The sequence below is a fragment of the Triticum dicoccoides genome, chromosome 1A (assembly GCF_002162155.2).
Source record: "Triticum dicoccoides isolate Atlit2015 ecotype Zavitan chromosome 1A, WEW_v2.0, whole genome shotgun sequence".
Classification (NCBI taxonomy): domain Eukaryota; kingdom Viridiplantae; phylum Streptophyta; class Magnoliopsida; order Poales; family Poaceae; genus Triticum; species Triticum dicoccoides.
The window spans coordinates 557,959,051-557,979,143 of record NC_041380.1 but is presented as its reverse complement, the minus strand read 5'-3'; the positions used below and the strand labels follow the sequence as shown (position 1 = coordinate 557,979,143).

The window sequence follows — 20,093 nt, the reverse complement described above, 5'->3', positions numbered from 1 at the left end:
GCAAGAGAAAGGCCTTACCAACCGCTATCTGCTTCGCCTGACGGATCTCTTCGCGAGCACTCCAGGACTCGACTCGCGCCTCTTTAGCCTCCTGGAGGGCTTTGGCAAGTTCGGACAATTGGGTCGAAGTCTTCTCCTCCAAATCCTCACATTTACTGATGGCATCCTTCAGCTCTTGCTCGACTTCGGTAACTCGGGCTTCAAGTTGATGGCGGGCGGCCTGCTCGGTCTTCAGTTCAGCAGCCGCTTTGTCAGCGGCTGCCTTGTTTGCCTTCGCCTCTTTCTGGGCTTGGGCAAGGGCACCTTTGAGGGTCTCGACCTTGGTTGCACTAACTATGATCATAATCAAAGCATTAAATGAGTTAACCTCTGAAGATATATATCACTTTCAAGTAAATTTTTTACACATTTACCTTGTGCCTCATCGAACCGCTTGTTAATGCGGTCGATTTCTTCATCGGCCACCAGAAGCTTTTGATTGATTACGGTCACTTCGGCGGCCTGGGCGGTCGCCGCCAACAGGGAAGCCCGTTACAACAACAGAGTAGTATGTTAAAACTCCCGAATACCATGTGGATCCTCTGTCCGGTTTCTTTCCAGCCGGACAGAGCCTCAGGGGCAACTGTCTATATACAGGTATATTCCTCTATATGAAACAAAAATGTATACGTTGCAAACCTCAAAGCTAGTCAGTAGGCCGTTGAAGGCTTCGTTCAGTATGCTTTTTATAGACTGAACCTTCTCCACCACTGCACCCATCAAGGTGCGGTGCTCCTCCACGATGGAAGCACGTCGCAGTGCTTCCGCTAGAGTGTTTGGCGCCTTCGGATTAGCGGAGGTCACTGGCGGAGCTGATGTTCCTCCCTCCTCTTTTGAAGGGGGCCACTCAATTGATCCCAAAACCGCATTGGTCTCCAGAATGATGTTCGGCTGGGGCCCAGATTGTTGGGGTCCCCCCGTCGGTTGTCATAGGGGTCGCCTCCCCTATGTCCTCGATGACCGAGCTATTAATCTCGGGCGCTTTTTCGACAGCCTCGCCCGCCCCTCCGCGGCCGAGAGAGATCCTTCGGGATAACACCTTGCTACCTCTTGAGCATTGCATTGGTTTTCCCTTGAGGAGGAAAGGGTGATGCAGCAGAGCAGCGTAAGTATTTCCCTCAGTTTTTGAGAACCAAGGTATCAATCCAGTAGGAGGCCACGCACGAGTCCCTCGCACCTACACAAACAAATAAACTCCTCGCAACCAACGCGATAAAGGGGTTGTCAATCCCTTCACGGCCAGCTACGAGAGTGAGATCTGATAGATATGATAAGATAATATTTTTGGTATTTTTATGATAAAGAGAAATAAAGATGCAAGTAAAATAAATGGCAAAGGAAATAACTAAGTATTGGAAGATTAATATGATGGAAAATAGACCCGGGGGCCATAGGTTTCACTAGAGGTTTCTCTCGAGAGCATAAGTATTACGGTGGATGAACAAATTACTGTTGAGCAATTGACATAATTGAGCATAGTTATGAGAATATCTAGGTATGATCATGTATATAGGCATCGCGTCCAAGACAAGTAGACCGACTCCTGCCTGCATCTACTACTATTACTCCACACATTGACCGCTATCCAGCATGCATCTAGAGTATTAAGTTCAAGAGAACAGAGTAACGCTTTAAGCAAGATGACATGATCTAGAGGGATAAACTCATGCAACATGATATAAACCCCATATTGTTATCCTCGATGGCAACAATACAACATGTGCCTTGCTGCCCTTACTGTCATTCGGAAAGGACACCGCAAGATTGAACCCAAAGCTAAGCACTTCTCCCATTGCAAGAAAGATCAATCTAGTAGGCCAAACCAAACTGATAATTCGAAGAGACTTGCAAAGATTACCAATCATACATAAAAGAATTCAGAGAAGATTCAAATATTGTTCATAGATAAACTTGATCATAAACCCACAATTTATCGGTCTCAACAAACACACCGCAAAAGAAGATTACATTGAATAGATCTCCACAAGAGAGGGGGAGAACTTTGTACTGAGATCCAAAAAGAGAGAAGAAGCCATCTAGCTAATAACCATGGACCCATAGGTCTGAAGTAAACTACTCACACTTCATCGGAGGGGCTATGGTGTTGATGTAGAAGCCCTCCGTGATCGATACCCCCTCCGACGGAGCTACGGAAAAGGCCCTAAGTTGGGATCTCGTGGATACAAAAAGTTACGGTGGTGGAATTAGGGTTTTGGCTCAGTATCTGATAGTTTGGGGGTACGTAGGTATATATAGGAGGAAGGAGTACGGTCCATGGTTATTAGCTAGATTTCTAGGAAACTAAAGGAAGAATTCGAACCTTACAAAGCTACTATCCCTGTCTCAAAATATAAGACTTTTTTGTAGCCTCGTGAATCGGTCCTTTCTGCAGTAGGTCGGTAGAGAATACCCTTTTCAGGTCGGCAGCGAACGCCCTTTTGTTATATATACTACTATCATATTAAAAGCATAATAGCCTTGTGAACCTTTCTCACACAAATGAAAATGTGAACTTACACCCAAACAAAACTTGATCTTATACCTTATACCGTTACATAGTAAATTATTAAACCACTGATTTGGAGAAAATATGTTGGCAGTCACTGTTCTAACTAATCATATATTGTTACAAAGATATTAAACTACTAGCTCGGGAGAAAATATCCACGTTGACCCATGGTAGTCAATCTCCTTCCAGGTGGGGCTCAGACTTTGGGATTTCATATCATATTTCTCACCCGTGTCAATAAAATGAAGAGCATCTTGGTCCACGTCTTCACGAGTAGAAATGGACTTGCAGAAGAATCTGCTGATGGAAAGCGCTTGACTGCCCAGCCCACCTGAAATCGGCACCCAGTGTGCGCCTCCATTGACATCCGCCTCCTAGACCTCCACCTTGCGGGTGAAGTTGATACTATAAGAAGGCTAATGCAATTGTCGCTTCACCATTAGCAGTTTCTCACGTGACTTAACCAAGTGCCGATTGAGAGTGACGATATCCTTAGGTTCATATGGCACCTCATCATCTAACCAGCATGTTGCGCCTTCAAGAATCATGCCATCGCCGGTTTTCTTCCGAAGTTCATCTAAGGTGTGCTCCTCGGGATTTTCATTGCTTGGTACCTCGATATGGCCTTCATCAATATTCGTGACCTTGTCCTTATTGCCCACATCATTGATTCCGGACTCAAAGTCATCATCATCATCACTCCACATGCCGAAATGATAATAACCTGGTGGGTGTCTAATTAATGAGGCGTTCGATGCTAGTAACGGCGGGTATACCATCCCTATCAAAATCTATACCGAGGGAGACAAGGTCCTCCGCCTCCGTAATTCCATATAATTTATCTCCAAGAAAAGCAATGTCAACGATGTAGATGAAGGGGGCAGTTTGTGGCTCAGGCAACCACACACCCTTCCATGTTTGGACTAAGATGAGAGGGTGATTATAGTTATTGGTCATGACAGCGATGATGTCAGAAGGTGTTGACTGTAGAAGCATTTTGCGGACCATGAAAAGCTCGTAAACATCGCCGATGACAACATCCAACTCGGGGAGTGGCACGGTGGTGCCAGTAAACGGATTGTGCAAGGAGTAGCTATGCATCTTCTTGACGTCGGTGAAGTCGAGGCGAGCCAATCGTCGGTGGAGCCAATGCATGTTGTGTTGCCGGGCAAGGTGGGGAGCCGGGGCGGCGAGGTGCAAACAGCATCCGAAGATGTGTAGAACGAGCCGTCTAACATGACAATCCAAGGTAGCTGCCGTGAAGACGAAAGGTGCCGGCGCATAGCCAGATGCCACGAACGGCACACCGCACGGAAGCGAGCTAGATCAGCAAAGACCTAACGACGACGGTAGCTTCGCACCTTGTTGAAGTCGGACTAGCGACCACGCCGAGGAGAAGAAGCCTCTCCGTGGAGGGGAGGACACGAGGCGGTCGATGACGAGGTCTAGTACGTCGTGCGGGAGTTCTGACCACGGCGCCGGAATCGGCGACGCCGTAGCAGCCATAATTGAGGATTTGGAAGGCTCAGTCCGAATTTGGAAGGCCGGTCCTGCACTGGGCCGACACGATGAGCCGCTGGCATAGCAAAATCGGCCAGGCCCATATAATATCACGCGCTTTTTTTTTTGATAAAAGTATCAGAAGGAATCGAACTCGGCGGCGGCGGCGGCGGCGGCGATGGGCAAGGCGAAGGGGAAGCAGCGGCAGGACGAGTACTACCACCTCGCCAAGGAGCAGGGCTACCGGAGCCGGGCGGCCTTCAAGCTGCAGCAGCTCGACGACCGCTTCCGGTTCCTCCCGGCGGCGCGCGCCGTGCTCGACCTCTGCGCGGCGCCGGGGGGCTGGATGCAGGTGGCCGTCGCCCGCGCCCCCGTCGGCGCCTTCGTCGTCGGCGTCGACCTCGTGCCCATCCGCCCCGTCCGCGGCGCGCACTCCCTCACGGAGGACATCACCACCACCAAGTGCCGCTCCGCCGTGCGGAGGCTCATGGACTCCAAGGGGGTCGCCGCCTTCGACGTCGTCCTCCATGACGGCTCGCCCAACGTCGGCGGCGCGTGGGCGCAGGAGGCCACCGCGCAGTCCGCGCTCGTCATCGACGCCGTTCGCCTGGCCACCGTGTTCCTCGCCCCCAAGGGCACCTTCATCACCAAGGTCTTCAGGTCTCAGGATTACAGTGCTATCATGTTCTGCCTGAAGCAGCTGTTTGATAAGGTCGAGGTGACTAAACCTAGAGCGAGTCGCGGCACATCCGCTGAAATTTACATCATCTGCCTGAAGTACAAAGCCCCCGCAAAGATTCAACCAGAGCTTCTGGATATCAAGCACCTGTTCAATGTGGATCCAGAGAAGAGCATGCCTACGGATGTACTTGATCCTAAGAATGCAAAGAAGAGAACTCGTGGCGGGTATGCGCCTGGAGTCACGGTACTGGAGAAAGTCGGTCTGGCATCAGATTTTATATGGTCCGAAGTGCAGAAACCCCGGGATTTTCTGGGTTCTTTTACTAAGATTTCATTTAATGATCCTGCATCTCTGCCTATCAAGAACCATGAGCTCACCACAGATGAGGTAAAATACCTTTGTGAGGATTTGCAGGTGTTGGACAAAAATAGCTTCAAGCATATCTTGAAGTGGCGCACACGCATAAGGAAAGCGCTGCCATCATCTTCGCAGGTTACACCAAAGGTCAAAGATGATGTTCAGCTTTTACAGGAAATGGAAGAAATGGATTCTGATGAAGAACACCAACTGGAGGAGATGCTTGATGAAGCTTATGTGCGTTATGTGACCAAAAAGGGTGAAGAAGTACAACAAGAACACAAACATGCCAAGCAAATCGATCCTGATGCTGATGCAGGTTTGTTAGAGGGAGGTGAAGATGATGGTGGCGACATTGGCATGGATCAAGGTTGTAATGAAGATCAAGACCAAGAGACTAGCCCCCTTTTATTATGTCTAGATACAGAGAAGCCAACAGAAGAGCAAGATTGTAAAGCAGTGGTTCAGTCAGGATGTGTTCGCAGAAGCAGGAAGAAGGGAAGGAGTGGCAAAGGAGGCACCAAGGGAGGGCAAGGGAAGATGGGTGCCGCCGGCCAGAAGAAAGGGGGCATGCGAGGGAAAGCTGCGAAGAGGCCGGCGGCAGAGCCCTGCATTGAGTTGAATTAGTTTAGCAAGGCATGGATGAGTAACTAGGTATTATGTGAGATTAGATCATTTATGTGCATTTTCATACTTTTCTGTGATGATGAAAACAGATGATGAATCTGATGTAATCCATTCTATCAAACCACTTGGACAATTGTGGCATTTGCCTGAGAGAATATTTGCTCCTTCTGTTCCTTTGCCCGTTTTCTCCACTTCTTTTCATATAATTGTGTCGCTGGCATAATGAGGAAGAGAATTGGTTTCTGATCTATTTGGAGATAAATTTCTCGTACTCATCCTGAATGTCAAATCAGCAGCACACATGCTTTTTTTGAGGAAAGATTCATCTCACAACAGTTTTCTCCTTGTTATCTTATCTCCATGATGCAGGAAGAGAAACAGTAAGTACTAACTAGATGCGCAGGGTTTGTTTGTTATGTTCTCTCATTATTTTAGCAAACTTGACAGTAGTTTGGAATATGATGAAGAACAATTGGTCCATGTTTTTGATAATCACGTGATTATTTCCAATGATACACTCAATGCTTCTGATTGTAAAAGCACAGGATTGAATTGCTGTCCATTCTGTTTACTGTAATCAGGTTTTGCCGTTATGTTCATTATGTGCACACTACATTTCTGTGTACTGATGAGCTGTATGCATACTTATTTGTATTTGCACTTGATTTATACTGCTTTAGTTTCCTAGTTACACGTATGAGATGAGCATTAGTTCTAAAAGCAGCTGTACTAGTTTATACTCCCTCCGTTCCAAATTACTCGTCGTGGTTTTAGTTCAAATTTGAACTAAAACCACGACGAGTAATTTGGAACGGAGGGAGTATCAGGCAGATGCCCTTTCTTTCTAGATGGAATTGATCCCTCGTCATATCTGAAACAAATCTAGTTTAGTTTTTATTCTGTCGTTAGGTCGACTATATCTTGTATTCATGCATCTTTGAGTGTGCCATATATTCAAATGACATTGTGAAGGGTGTGCTTCATGCAACTTCACATTGCATGATACTACATCTAAAACCAATGTGGTTGACCATATTGTGGAGTATCCAGTGATTTTGTTTGGTGCTTTTGACATCTGAGCCTTCTTGTGTACTTTACCGAGCTAACCTAAAGCTAATCCGACAGGTCCGTTGTTTGCATGCATTGCCCTGAGCAGATAACCAGTTGTCATTAATTTCTTCTTAATTTTCACCTGAACCTATGAGGCATTCTTCTTTCTTGCCAAGTGATATATCTTTTCAGTCCTTATCGTTTAATATTTGATATTTTAATTATGGGGTCCTACGATGGCATGGAATCTCTGAGACCCGATTATTCTTATGATGGCAGCCATAGGCATGTCTCTGAGGACCTAACGCAAGTTTGTACCAGAGGTTTTCCGTGTATTTTTTGAGCATTTGGTGAGCTCGTTTCTGGAGTTTTTTTAGCTATCGCAGTGTCATCTGAACCTGTATCTGTCCAAGCAAACCCTATTTTAACATTATTTTTACTGCAAATGCTATATAGGTGAATGTTCCGAAGACCAAGAATACCTACTGGAACTGCAAGAACAAGGAGTGCAGCAAGCACACCCTTCACAAGATCACTGAGTACAAGAAGGGTAAGACAGCCTGTCTGCCCAGGGAAAGTTTCGTTTATGACAGAAAAGTGTCCTGTATTCCACAGGAAGGTATATCGTTGGGTGTGATGATCTATTGATCTGCCAACATGATATATACTGTAGTTCAGTATTTTTCTGATTTTCCTATCAGTTCATTGTCATGATGCCATGTACTTATAGTGTCTGTTGATGTAAACGTCTGGTATAAAGATTAGAGCCAGATGTGCAACGCTAATTTTTTGACATTTTCAGGCGAAAACCGCCAGGAATATTGTGCTGAAGCTGCAGTGCCAGAGCTGCAAGCACTGCTCCCAGCGCAGCATCAAGATCTGTTCCTTTTCTCTTGAACTAAAGATTTATTTTCCTTCTGTGTTGCACTTTCAACCTTTTGTCTTGAACAATAACGCAGGCATTAATTTTGAGGTCGGTGGAGGCAAGAATGGCAAGGGGAACATCTCTCTTTGAAATTGCTTTCAACTGTCTATAGTCGTTGCGGTCAAGAACTCCTGCTACATTTTGAATAATTTTCTACTGTTGACCTTTTTCTATATGTTACTATGAGCTATTTCAGAATACGCACCATCTTTAATTTCTTTGTCCCCTTCTGCTCAATGGAACGATGATTCTGTCATTTTTCTCTCACAGGCACATTCATTGTGCGTTGTGATCCCCAAGCCGGCATGTCGATGAGTCGATCTCCTTGAGCTTCCAAGACGCAGCAGGGTACTCCATGCCACTGGTGTTTCATTGTATCTAAGCATGACTGTGTATTTCGCAGGGACACCATCTGCCAAGTGCAGACAAGACAGAGGCTTGATCGTTGGGATGAGAGTAGTACTACCTAATGGTAGTTGACCATATACATATCCCTTTCAGCCCTTGGAGAAATGAGTCAGTCAGGACTCATGGGTTATATTTTGTGCAGTGCCCCCAAGAATAATTTCTTCTTTAAGCAAGCTAATAATGAGTTAGAATCCGCGCTATCAACTTAAGCAGTGTAAAGCAATGGGCATCTGGACTGAACACCTGAAACCAATCCTCTTGTTTTCTTGTTCAGGATTTCTGGTGAATTATAAAAATAGCAACACTGCAGTTTCGAAAAAGGTATTTAGCGAATGGTAAGGAAATAAGGCTTACAGCCGAACGGCCTGATGGCGGTTTGAACCGTAACCATTTCACCTATGTTCGACTCATGTGTAGATTATAAACCAAATCTGCTGTCTCAACTGTCGCCTCTATTATGCCAGCAGTACATAAAACATTATTTGCACCTATCAAAAAATTACCGGTCAAACCTGATGAATCGGCGAACCCAGCAGCCTAGTTGTTTCATTCACTGGTCTAGTTATAAAACTATGCTGCAGCAACGTCAGATTAAAACCATGTGGACACAAGTTGGGCAGAGTTGCGTGGATGGATCCGTGCTCCAGCAACGTCAGATTAAAATCACCGTTCTTGTTGCATATGTATGTTTCTCGCAGTGAAAATTGTTCTGGCTGTTGCAGATACAGAGAAGGACGAGACGATGCTACCCTTTTGCACGTCATCCCATATCACTCCGGATGACATACATCTACAGGGAAGCAGTAGGAACCCATCATTTTCATTCCTCTGGTCTTTCCATGTTTCAAATTTCCGAGAAACAAATCGTCCTGAAAAGAAACAGTTTTAAACTTGCGCTGGCGCCATCTTTGTTCCCCTCCGTTGAAAATGGCCTCATGATTATGTCACTTTCTCTTCCCTCGCAGGGACATTCCTGTCTATCTCCCGTCTGGCAGCCCTGCTGCCTGCTGATTTCTACGTAACTACTACTGTAATTACACAGCTTTGCCTGCCCGAGTAATTATCCCGCTTTGAAATTTGTGATTCTGTTTTATTTCGCTGGTCGTGCTGCGTCAGTTTCAGTCGCTGTGCTCCTTCTTGACTTGCCTGTGAGATCTCCGATTCGAGGCATCTTTTTCTTTTCGGTTTAGTTGATGTCTTCTTTCTTCGTGGTTTGATCGATTTCGGCGTGCCGATGATGATGCAAAAGCATCGGTGAATTCTGGATGAGTGTGCCCGCGGACGACCAGTGTGCGGCTCTGGTGATATCCGCAGCGTAATACTCTGAGGCACGCATGTCGAAAGCATGGATTCATTTCTTTTGGGGGGTTATATTTTGACTATCTTTGTGCAGCCCCCCAAGAAAAATTCCTTCTTCAAGCAAGCTGATGAGTTAGAAAATTTGCCCTATCAAGTGAACCAGTGGGCATCTAGACTCAAGACCGGGAAATCAATCACCTCTGTTTTATTCTTGAGTCAGGATTCCTGGTGAATTTTCATGTCATTCGCACTGCCATGTGCAGAGTACACACCGTTAATTTTCTGTAGCAAAACAAACAGTTCGCCATATTTGATGTTATCTTTTTCGAGGAACAATTCTTGTTTCTCAGAGGAGTTCAACATTGCTCTTTATTTTACGTATATAGCTACCAATAGCATGCTACACATGCCACAGGAGACCGGGTGCGACCAAGCATATCTTAGTGCAGATTCATCTTCGTATATATATACAACATGTCTTCACACAAGGGAGAACATGGCCCTATTCTACAGACTACAGAAATACCATGAACCATCAGAAAGGCCGAGCCGCTAAAGTTATCTCTTGATCCGTTTCGAATCGGTCTTGGCTAGAGCATTGTACATGTCGTTCTTCCTCTTCGTGTTTTCATTCGCCTGTTGTTCCAATGCTTCCCTCACAAAGAACTTCAGCCTCCAGAGGGTCGTCTCGCTCTGCACCCACACACACATGAAGCACGGTTGGTTAACATGATAACCAATGCGTGATGCTTGGAGGAGCAGTGCTTGGGGGTTGGTTAGCACTTAGCACAAAGACTTTACCTGAGCATCCATGTCAAGGTCCACTTCTTCTGCTGTAGTTTGGAAGCTAGGATTGTCTTGCGCGACCAACTCTAGCGCCTTGTTGAGATCTTCTGGAGACAATTGGCAAAGACCTGCGCCGAGTTTTCTCTTCTCGTCCGTGGTCATTTTCCTGCAATATCAAGAGCTTAGCAAATGTATGACCTTTTTAGGGTCAGCGCACACCCCGCAAAAAAATACATAGCAAACAGTCAAATCGATGTGCATGACATGAACAACTAACACAAACCTGCATCTCTGAACCACCATTTTCTGGAGCTCCTGCAGCTGCTTGTTAATCTCATTCAGCTGCAAGACAAGAAATAAAAGGTGCTGAATATCTAACCAAACAAGCTAACACAAGGGGTTGCAGCAGTATGCAATTGGCTTGTGAATATGCAAGGCGTATACTCCTCTTAGTCAAGAAAGGATTTCTTATTGGTACATCAACAGACAAAAGCTAAAAAATAACAGAAACACATTGATAAAAAAATCTGGGACCTATTTTTCTGAACAATCTATACTAAACATGAGCCAGTCAGTATATAATGCTTCAATCAATACATACACAATAAAGAGATAACAGTACATGAGAGGGCCAACCTCATTACCAGTATCTTCAGCTAATTTTGCAATGGCAGCTTCTGGAGAAATGTTTTTGGTTGGAGCATCATTTGGTTCCTCATGTTCCCTTTCCTGAAAGAATAGGACCCAACTTACTGTTGTCAAACGCTAAATGGCACATATCCATATCAGAACAAAAATGGTAATATATGCGACTACAAATATCCACCTCGTTCTCAACTTTAGGGAGAAGGTGAAGCCATTTCTCCTCAAATCTCTCGAGTAGGAACTTGGCCATTATGTGAACAGGGTGACCTACAGCATTGTACTTCATTGCATTGGTAAAAACTAATCTAACATCAGAATATATTTCTCGGACACTGTTATATGTGGTACTTTCCTTCCCTTCCATTTTGTTTCGGATGGTCGAGAAATCCATAGGTTTTGTTATAATCTGCAAAATGTAGAAACCAAATATATGAATCACCACAACCAAGATCCAGGTAAAGAAACCAACAAAGCAACTCCATCTTATTGATATGCCAAATATAGAGAAACATATGTGCTAACAACTCAGGGGCTCCATCAAGTCGAAGAAAACTAAAGAAGGTAAATAACAAGTCTCAAACCAATTAATAGTTACATAAGAAACAGATAGCCTAATATGCCAGATTTTCCTTCTATAGATTAGGGGTGATTACAGTATTTGGAGTTCCAAGCAATGGTTTTCAATTTCATGTACACGGAAGAAGGCAAAAAATAGCGATAAAACAAATAGATTTACAGTATTTGGATTTCAAAGCATATACAGGATTATGTTTTTCCATTGAGATAGAAAATATTCTAATAAAATGCAACAACATGTCAACTGAAAGTATGTTGGAGACAGAAAAGCACAAATCCTGCAGCAACTCAGGAGTATGGTGATATCAATAAAACCTGCTTTCTTTTTTCAGATCCTGATTGCTTGCCAACATCAGGTAACACAAAAATATAATCAAAACTGATTTACATTTAGACCAAAATGTACTGGCAATATTACCTGGTGATAGTCATCAAGTTGAAGACCTACGACATCTACCGGTTGCAAAAACGGCTGTGCCCATTCATGAGATGTAATCTGGAAGAAAATGAATATAGCAGAGAAGATCAAGTGCCAAAATTTGTAAAGATCAACAGAAATCTTTTCATAGGGAAAAGAGATCACACATTTTGTGATTTTAACTGCAGTAGCTCAATACAAATTTGAAGGTGCCCAAGAACCATTAACTTTGTATTGAGTATTAGGCCGTAGAAAACTAGATTAAAAAAGGTTGTCCACATATAGTGGTCGAATCAATCTCAAATACACTACCAATAAAAAGCTGCTTTTAAAATTCATCACAAGGAATTGTTTACGTTCAGATGATCTCATTTGGCACAAGCTCGAGACCAATTTTTTAGTCTTATTTCATGCACTACGCTATAAGACCAGAAATAGAGAATGGAGTACCAATAACAGCCAAAAAGAACTAGATTGTATGCTTTATCCCTGTTCATGGAAGCAAACACAGATTTAGGAGTGTTCGAAACTTGAGACAGAAAACTTGATTTTCCAGCAGAAATCTCTCTTGCTGGAAAGAACAGAGGCAGTATGTGCTGGCAATATCTACAAGCATCTAGGTCGCCATATTTATTAATAAGATCTGTGAGATAGAAAAAAGCACTGCAAATTGTTCTAAATTAACCTGCGAATTACAAACTTAGCACCAAGCCGACTTTGTAGAACATGCTCCAGGATGCAAGAATATAACATGACTAAGCCAGCAAACACGACTACACAAGCAACAGCATAAATTGACATAATGAATCATGGGATAAAGCATAGCAGAAGAAAGATCATCACCTGGCGAATGATACCAGCAAACTGGCGCATGAGGTCGGGCATCCCATTGCCGTGGCTGTCCCTGGCACCGTTTGCCGCGTACCTGCCGCCAGCCTTGCGCCCTCCACTGCTGTGCTTCTTGTTATTGTAGAACCCTACCACCTCGTTCACCCTCTTCTCCAGCTGCAACACACATGCCACACCAACCAGAGTCAGTTCTGCAGATCACTGCCGAGGCGAGACAGAGTTTAATACCGAGGTTAGGAGGGGCGGGGGTTACCACGTCGGTCTTGGAGAGGAGGTCATCGACCTGGCGCCGGAACGAGTCCACCTCCGACACCTGAGGCCCGTCCGCGGCGGCGGTCGGCTCCATCGGCGCCGGAAGGGACCACGCTCCCTCCACCGCCGCCCCTCGCACCACGGACATCTAGGGTTGTGCGAGCGACACGGGAGCGTCTGTACCTTCACTCTTGATCTCCTCCAGGAAACCTTATATCATATAGCAGCAGCAAAGGAAGAAAATCAGTAGGAGCATCAATCATCATATACATCCGCATTGGCCCTCCCCTCTCTAATTTTTCTCACAATTCAGCAGCACCAGCAGCCAAACCCTAACTCAATAGCAGGTAGAATCAGTAGTGGCCCCAATCGCAAATCAGAAGCTCGCCCACCGAGAGCTCCTCGTATCTATCTTCCCCCCGCTCCTACCCCACCGAGGCCCTCCCAACAGCAGAGCGGCCATGCCAGATCCGGCCAGATGGCGCGTGGCGGCGGTGGATCCTCGACCACGTCGTCCCCCAACCTCTCTCTCTCCCTCTACATATATAAAATCGAGAGGACCTGCCTTACCTCTGGTGCCGGCACGCGATGACGAGTTGGCGGCGGAAGGTGGCGCGGCGCGAGGAGGTAGGCTTCGGCGGCGGCAGTTGCGCTTCGGATGATGCGGGGCGACAGACCACGGGATGGACGAAAGCGTTTATTTTTTTTCCTGGCTCGCGGTTTTTTTAGGGCTTTTTGCCTCGCGGCCGAGGCCTTTGAGTGGGCTCGCGCACTCACGCTCGAGGCGGCCTGGCCGGCTGGTTCCTTTACGCGGCCCATCTAGGCTAGCTCCCTTTAATTAAGCTCGCCCTGATCTTCTAAAAAAAAGGATATTACTATTACACTAAATTAATAGTACCACATTGGCACCTGAGCACAGCGTAGACCGGCATATAGACGCACCACCTGCCCGTCGCACCCGCCGAGCGTGGTGGCGCACGCTTGTCACTCTTGTCACTCCAGCCGCGGAGGGCTAAAGGGGGCTTGTGGCATGGGTGTCGTTTCGTGGGCTTATTTATACGAAGAAAGAGGGAATAAGACAGGCAGGAATTGGACACCGCAAGCATATACCTATACCATGGCGTTCCCTGTGCACGAGCAGGCGCGCGTCTCCGGGCCGACAGGCCTGGACGGGCATTTGTGCTGCGGGGTTCACGCCCCGGCCATAGCCCTGGGGGACTGGCCCACTTAACTCAGACTGCCCACCCATGCCAACTCCTTTTGTCCTCTCGGATCTTCAACACTATCTTCTTCGTCAACATCTAATGATCGTCATAGTTTATGAGAATAATTTTTCAACATATAGTGATTCGACGCCCTATATTTTTAGGAAATCATTCCCGGTCCAAGTACGTTCACCGATCAAGGTTTTTCATCTTTTCAGATGGGCGATTCAAGGCAAAAATCATTATTGATAATGTTCATGCGGGTGCAAGAGTGACAACATCGTTACTCCAGTTCAATTGTCGCCTCTTTACCAAAGTATTTGAAGTATTTCTTGGGGCAGAGATTTGATGCCGTGAAGAAGGTGTTTTCAAAAGATTTCATTGTAATTCTTAGGCATAGGAGTTACTTTGTATTTTTTTATCTTAAGTCAAATCAGTGCACATGTAATTGTTATGAGTATGAATAAAGTTACAGGTATTTCTGAAAAAAGGAATTGTGTACTAGTTTTTCATTTCATTTTTACAGGAATTTGAATCCACTATGTGCGAAAACTTGTGTAGCCCGGGCTTTTTTGCGCCAATTTTGCATCGAGGCCGGTCGTTATGTGTCCTCATTATGTTGCGGTTGGAAAGAAATATACTGCTATCATTGATACCTCAATGTTTACTTTTTTGTGTGAAACCATTTTCCTGCAGAAATATTTTAGTTTGTTTGTCAACTGGTGATAGGCCGTAGCCCCATTGGACTGGCCCACTTAACTCAGACTGCCCACCCATGTCAACTCCTTTTTTTCACCTTGGATCTTTAGATAATTTTTTTAAGATATACTGATTCGACGGCAGATATACCCATGTCAACTCCAGATCAATTTTAGCCTCTTTACCAAAGTCTTTGAAGTATTTCTTCCGGCATGTAATACCGCGAAGAAAGTGTTTTCAAGAGATTTCATTTTAATCCTTAGTCATAGGAGTACTTTGTATTTTCTTTTTGATCTTAAGTCAAATCAGGGTACATGTAATTGTTATGAGTATGAATAAAGTTACATGTGTTTCTCAAAAAAAAAGTGTGTACTAGTTTTTCATTTCCTTTTTACAGGAATTTGAATTCACTATATGCGAAAACTTGTGTAGCCCGGGCATTTTTGCGCCAATTTTGCATCGAGTTTCGAGAAACCGGTGGTTATGTGTCCTCACTATGCTGCGGTTGTGAAAGAAATATGCTGTTTTCATTGATACCTCAATGTTTACTTCTTTGTGTGAAACCATTTTCCTGCAGCAATATTTTCATTTTTTTGTCGACTGGTGATACCACTGCAGTGATAATTATATTTCCAATTTTGTGTTTTGAGAATGATCATGTTTCCATTGAGAAACAGTATAAACAAGGCTAGTTAAGAGCCTTCACAGCGATTTGAGTGTCTCAGCCGTTGGATCGCTCGAACATACGCTCTAGATCAATTCTGGTCGTCCGTGATCGCTAACGCGCTGCACGCCCTGTCTCGCGGGCCGCTGCTCCGCAGAGCTAGCTGGGTTTTCTCTCAGTAATCGGGCCGCGTAGGCCCACAACTTTTTATTTCGATGGTAACAGCCCAGGTCGTACGCCTTGTTCCAGCATCATCCTCCCCAAACGAGAACAATTTCTCTGTTCCTTCCGAGCCGCTGCTCCTTCCTCCTCGATGCGCCGGCGTTCCACCGTCGGCGAGCTGCTGCTGCGACTGCCTCCGCACTGGTGTCGTTCACACCCCCCCCCTACTCTTCATCTGCAATCTCTTCTTCACTATTTCTCAATTTCGTGCCCTGCAACGTTCGTCCATGGCGACTGCGGCGGCCGTACGCGCCGTCGGCGTCCATCGCCGGCTGCCCTCCTCCTGCATCCTTTCTCCATGCCTTGCAACTGTACCGCACGTCCCTTCCCATCCCGTAACCTAAGCTGAAACTGCGCGTTAAAGGTCCACTGTCTACCTCCTGTGATAATGGTGATGATGGTAATTAGTTTCAGGGGTGATGATGGTGATTAATTTGCCCTGGTGCGTTACCCCAATATCCCATTCTGCTTCATACTCCCTCCGTTCGGAATTACTTGTCGCAGAAATGGATGTATCTAGATGTATTTTAGTTCTAGATACATCCATTTCCGAGACAAGTAATTCCGAACGGCGGGAGTATATTATTCCTTGCGCCATCTCTTCATTCCTACCTTCAGTGTCTCTCTCAGCCATTCCTATTGCCTAGGTTTGTTCTTGCCGACTATCCATCTTCCTCCCTCTAATTTTCCTTCATGTCTTCGTATCTATGGAAGTGACTTCCTATTTCTTCCTTGCAGTTTTGCAATCCTCATTCCTTGTGATTTGCGTGTTGAAATTGCTTGAGGGTGTGTGCGTTACACCCAATTACAACCATGGCTTCTGGACATGTATCATGCTCACAAATATTCTTACATACGGTTGTCTTTTGATCATCTAATATGTTTTCTTGATTATTGTGATTTTAGTTGTTACATAGGAATTTGTTTGATTTTCACTCCAACCGGCCACATCCATTTTGTTTGCTTCCTTTCCTTTTCTTTGTTTCAGATTTCATACAATCTGTCTATGACACGTACTGGACCTAAGTAGAGTAAAAATGCCTACACATTTTGATTACAAGCCCATGGAAGCGATGCGTGCCAGTTACATTGCCCTAGCGGACCAAGTGGAGTCCTGCCGCAATGTAGGCAGACAAGGATTAATGAACCGGTTACTATATACAAAAACAAATAGTGTTAATTCACCATTACTTGTGCTACTTTACGAGATTTCTGTTTCCTTGATAATTGTTTTCTATACTGCCATACAAACCAGGAGATGAATTCTTCTCTCACTACTTTGTGTGACACACAAAGGAAAAGCCTGCATCAAATAAAGGGACCAATTTAAAATGGTTCGGCAAAGGGTCACCATCTGATCCCAATGGACAACCACATTCATCGATACTCTTGAAGGTTTCACTAGATTACTGACCTCTACACAAATATTCTGCAACCTGTTTTTCCCGTTTAAATCTGACTTTGCACTCTTGCTGGGAATTTCAGCTACTTACTGTGGTCGATCAAATCTTGGTTCACCGATGTTTTAGATGCCAACACTGTGATGCAGCTTTCTGGTGGGAAGAATAAGCGGACAGGTAGGCTCATTAATTCCTCCAACAGGCTAGAAGCCTAAATTTGCCCTACTGTATATCCATGATCACGAGACTGACAAAGAAATTGAAAATAGAATATGTGCTTTGTGTAATGATAACAGTTTAGAATTGCTAGGGACCGAATAAAGGACTAACCTGACCAGTGCATAGCCATTAGAATATTGGGTCCACAATCAGATGCAGATGTCCAATACAATTTACCTACGTCTGACGACATTGCTTTGCTAATTGTTGGTGTTTTTCGCAACTGATACATTCAAGAGAGATATTATCATGCATGACAAGCAACGTGGCTTGCACTACATCTCCAACTTAAATCATTCCCTTATGCCCTTACAGTATTCAATATTATTCCCACATGGTGATCCTGAATTTCATTTGGCATTCAATACATTGATGCTCACCTATTACCTCCAAAGGCTCACAAAATAATTAAAATGCTAGATTATTACGCATATTGCTGCCATTACAGACCTGGCCAATACAACCCATACACATGATGTGGTAGGGCTACATCCCAGCTACAGGTTCATTGTTACACATGCTTAGAACAGAACCGTTGTTTATTGTTCGGAAATAAATTGAGTTCAGATCTGGCCTGACATTGACAAAACGAAGCAAGATGAACTAACTGATGATATTAAAAGAGGTCAAGTTTTTGGACATGATGCAGGATTTTGTTTTCTCTACAGAATTGTTTCTAAGTCACATATAATCTTTGTTCATCAACACCTTCGTGGCTTCAACTTGCTGATTTCTCAGATTTTCAAGCACAAGGATTTCACTTTTTCAATTCCTCCATCGTATCATCAGTCTCAAACCTATATGATTCAGTGAGTTTTCCCTATCATGGCTATAGCTGCATCTTCCTCAGCATCCACATCAGTGTTCAACGGCCTGGTTAAGCCTACCTGACATATTTTCTTTGTGCTAATAATAACAACTTTCATGCAACTATACTCGGCTCTTCTTCCATCAATCTTCTTAAGAATTTCATCTAAAATTACCTTCGGAGAGACGCAAAAAATCCCCAAGTTATATGTATATTCGGGCTAACCCGTACACATAATTGTGAAAGGAGAATCACCAAGACAGTTACAAATAATTTAATCATGTGAAATATATTACCTCTTGCCACCGCAGCCATGGATCCATCTTGCTTCGTCTGACACTAACCCACACGCAGCTTACAGCAGGTCATTATAAAAAGCAAACCAAGACACAGTTTTATAGTATTAATTAAGTGCAAAGTAAAATGGTAACTGAATCATTAACTTCCTACTACCCACTCAACTAGCATTACAATTCGGACAAATACAAATAATAAATTACAAACTTGTGCATTCATCTTTAATTAAAGGAAAAGACTGTCATTCCTACCCACATCCTGAACATATCATGAAGCAATGTTATATGAAAGAACCAGTACCTGCATGCGGCGCTGGAGCTTTGTCGGGGCTGTGCGGGGTGCTCCCCGACCAATCCGTGGCTTGGTGCAGCCACCGGCGGCCGGAACGCCAAATCCGGCAGCCGCGACAAACAGCCGCCGATCTGCAACTTTTCGGCCAGCCGAGGTAGGAGGATGGAGGACAATCTCGGTCGTGTGGCGGGCTGCCGGCGTGATCCCGACGGCTAGTATGGCCGGAATCGTAGGCAGCGGCCTGGCGGCGGTGGGTGGGGAAAAGCGCAGGCTAAAATCCCCCCCCCCCCAACCGCTACCGCTATATACAAGGCACCGACGAGGCGAGGGGGAAAACCCGTGTTTTCGCGGGTTGGGTGGGAATTTTGTCAGGCCCCGCAAAAAAATACGGGTCCGACGCGTTTGCGGGGTCTCATCAGGCAACATTTTTCACATGGACCCGTATTTTGTCGGTTACTTTACGGGTCGGGGTATTGTGCGGAGTCTGCTAGAGATGCTCTAGGTTCTAAATAGCTCTTTGCTACTGATTTTTTTGTCTGTCCAGCCTGTTGGCAAGTCAGTAGTACTTGTGTTGTCATTAAACAGAGGATATATACATATAGGTGCTACTCTGGCAAGTTTATTACTCCTTCTGAAAAGAAATATAAGAGCATTTAGATTACTATTTTAGTGTTTTAAATGCACTAATATTTCTTTACGGAGGGCTGATTACTTGACGTCAAGCTGCCCAGTGGTTAGCCATTGCCTTATCCAACGTCCCAACTTGCAACCAATTTATGCCAATGGAACGAATCATCGAAAGAGTTCAGATTTGGACGAGTCTTGTGGAGTTGGCAAAAAGGCCATACCTCTACTGCATCTCCATCCCATCAAACGATCTCCCCAATCACACTCATGCCAACGCAATTATATCTATCTGAGCTGAAAGAAGTTCGGTGCTCCATGAAATATACAAGCTCAAAGTTAGATGTCAACGATGGACACACTGTAGCTGCCTCGTGATCAAAGTTCAGGCCCGCTTTGCATGTATGTGCCCATTTTTTGAGAGAACGTTCAAATCCCTTTCCTATAGAAAGATTAGAGCATCAACATCCGGACCCCTATTCCTCTCTAAATGTTTGGGCCTTCCGCCTGATCAGTGCCCGGTAAAAAAGAGTTGACCCACTAGACCCCTCATTGACCGACACTCTTCAAACCTAGACTATATATGGGGGTAATATGAGGGGTTGCGGGCGTGCCCCGGGCAACGCTCCACCGTCAGCTACAGCCCACCAGTGACCCTACTTGCGACCACTATTCCTTTGTCCCATCCCCTTCGTTTCATTCCCAAGATGGTGACGGATGCACACGGACGGACAGGTGCTCG

General features: G+C 45.0%; 2 protein-coding genes, 3 non-coding genes and 1 pseudogene across 5 annotated transcripts; 5 read left to right on the top strand and 1 right to left on the bottom strand.

The window, feature by feature from the left end:
* The first annotated feature begins 4,196 nt into the window (after positions 1 to 4,196).
* Positions 4,197 to 5,888, top strand: LOC119289502 (pre-rRNA 2'-O-ribose RNA methyltransferase-like). Its single transcript, XM_037568813.1, has one exon. It carries the CDS (start codon positions 4,227 to 4,229, stop codon positions 5,712 to 5,714), a length of 1,488 nt encoding a protein of 495 aa, XP_037424710.1. The 5' UTR covers positions 4,197 to 4,226; the 3' UTR covers positions 5,715 to 5,888.
* On the top strand, positions 5,783 to 5,869 carry LOC119297332. The gene has a single exon (XR_005145621.1). It is a non-coding gene; the product is annotated as a small nucleolar RNA SNOR75 (small nucleolar RNA).
* A 1,105-nt stretch (positions 5,889 to 6,993) lies between the features above and the next one.
* Positions 6,994 to 7,065, top strand: LOC119296137. The gene has a single exon (XR_005144890.1). It is a non-coding gene; the product is annotated as a small nucleolar RNA R66 (small nucleolar RNA).
* LOC119355198 lies at positions 7,006 to 7,779 on the top strand (annotated as a pseudogene).
* Positions 7,780 to 9,323: 1,544 nt separating this feature from the next.
* LOC119296196 lies at positions 9,324 to 9,431 on the top strand. Its single transcript, XR_005145009.1, has one exon. It is a non-coding gene; the product is annotated as a small nucleolar RNA Z188 (small nucleolar RNA).
* A 316-nt stretch (positions 9,432 to 9,747) lies between these two features.
* On the bottom strand, positions 9,748 to 13,618 carry LOC119289495 (transcription factor GTE1-like). The gene is made up of 9 exons (XM_037568804.1): positions 13,493 to 13,618; positions 12,924 to 13,132; positions 12,665 to 12,826; positions 11,822 to 11,899; positions 11,009 to 11,233; positions 10,819 to 10,911; positions 10,466 to 10,524; positions 10,198 to 10,348; positions 9,748 to 10,089 (listed from the first exon to the last, which is right to left on the bottom strand). Exons 2-9 carry the CDS (start codon positions 13,068 to 13,070, stop codon positions 9,955 to 9,957), a joined length of 1,050 nt encoding a protein of 349 aa, XP_037424701.1. The 5' UTR covers positions 13,071 to 13,132; positions 13,493 to 13,618; the 3' UTR covers positions 9,748 to 9,954.
* Positions 13,619 to 20,093: the final 6,475 nt, after the last annotated feature.

Coding starts and splice junctions, on each gene's coding strand:
- LOC119289502 (XM_037568813.1), top strand. CDS start 4,227: ATGGGCAAGGCGAAGGGGAAGCAGCGGCAGGACGAGTACTACCACCTC.
- LOC119289495 (XM_037568804.1), bottom strand. CDS start 13,070: ATGTCCGTGGTGCGAGGGGCGGCGGTGGAGGGAGCGTGGTCCCTTCCG. Junction 10,525..10,818: donor CTGAAGATACTGGTAATGAG/GTTGGCCCTCTC, acceptor CTTGTCTTGCAG/CTGAATGAGATTAACAAGCA. Junction 10,090..10,197: donor ACCTTGACATGGATGCTCAG/GTAAAGTCTTTG, acceptor GTGTGGGTGCAG/AGCGAGACGACCCTCTGGAG.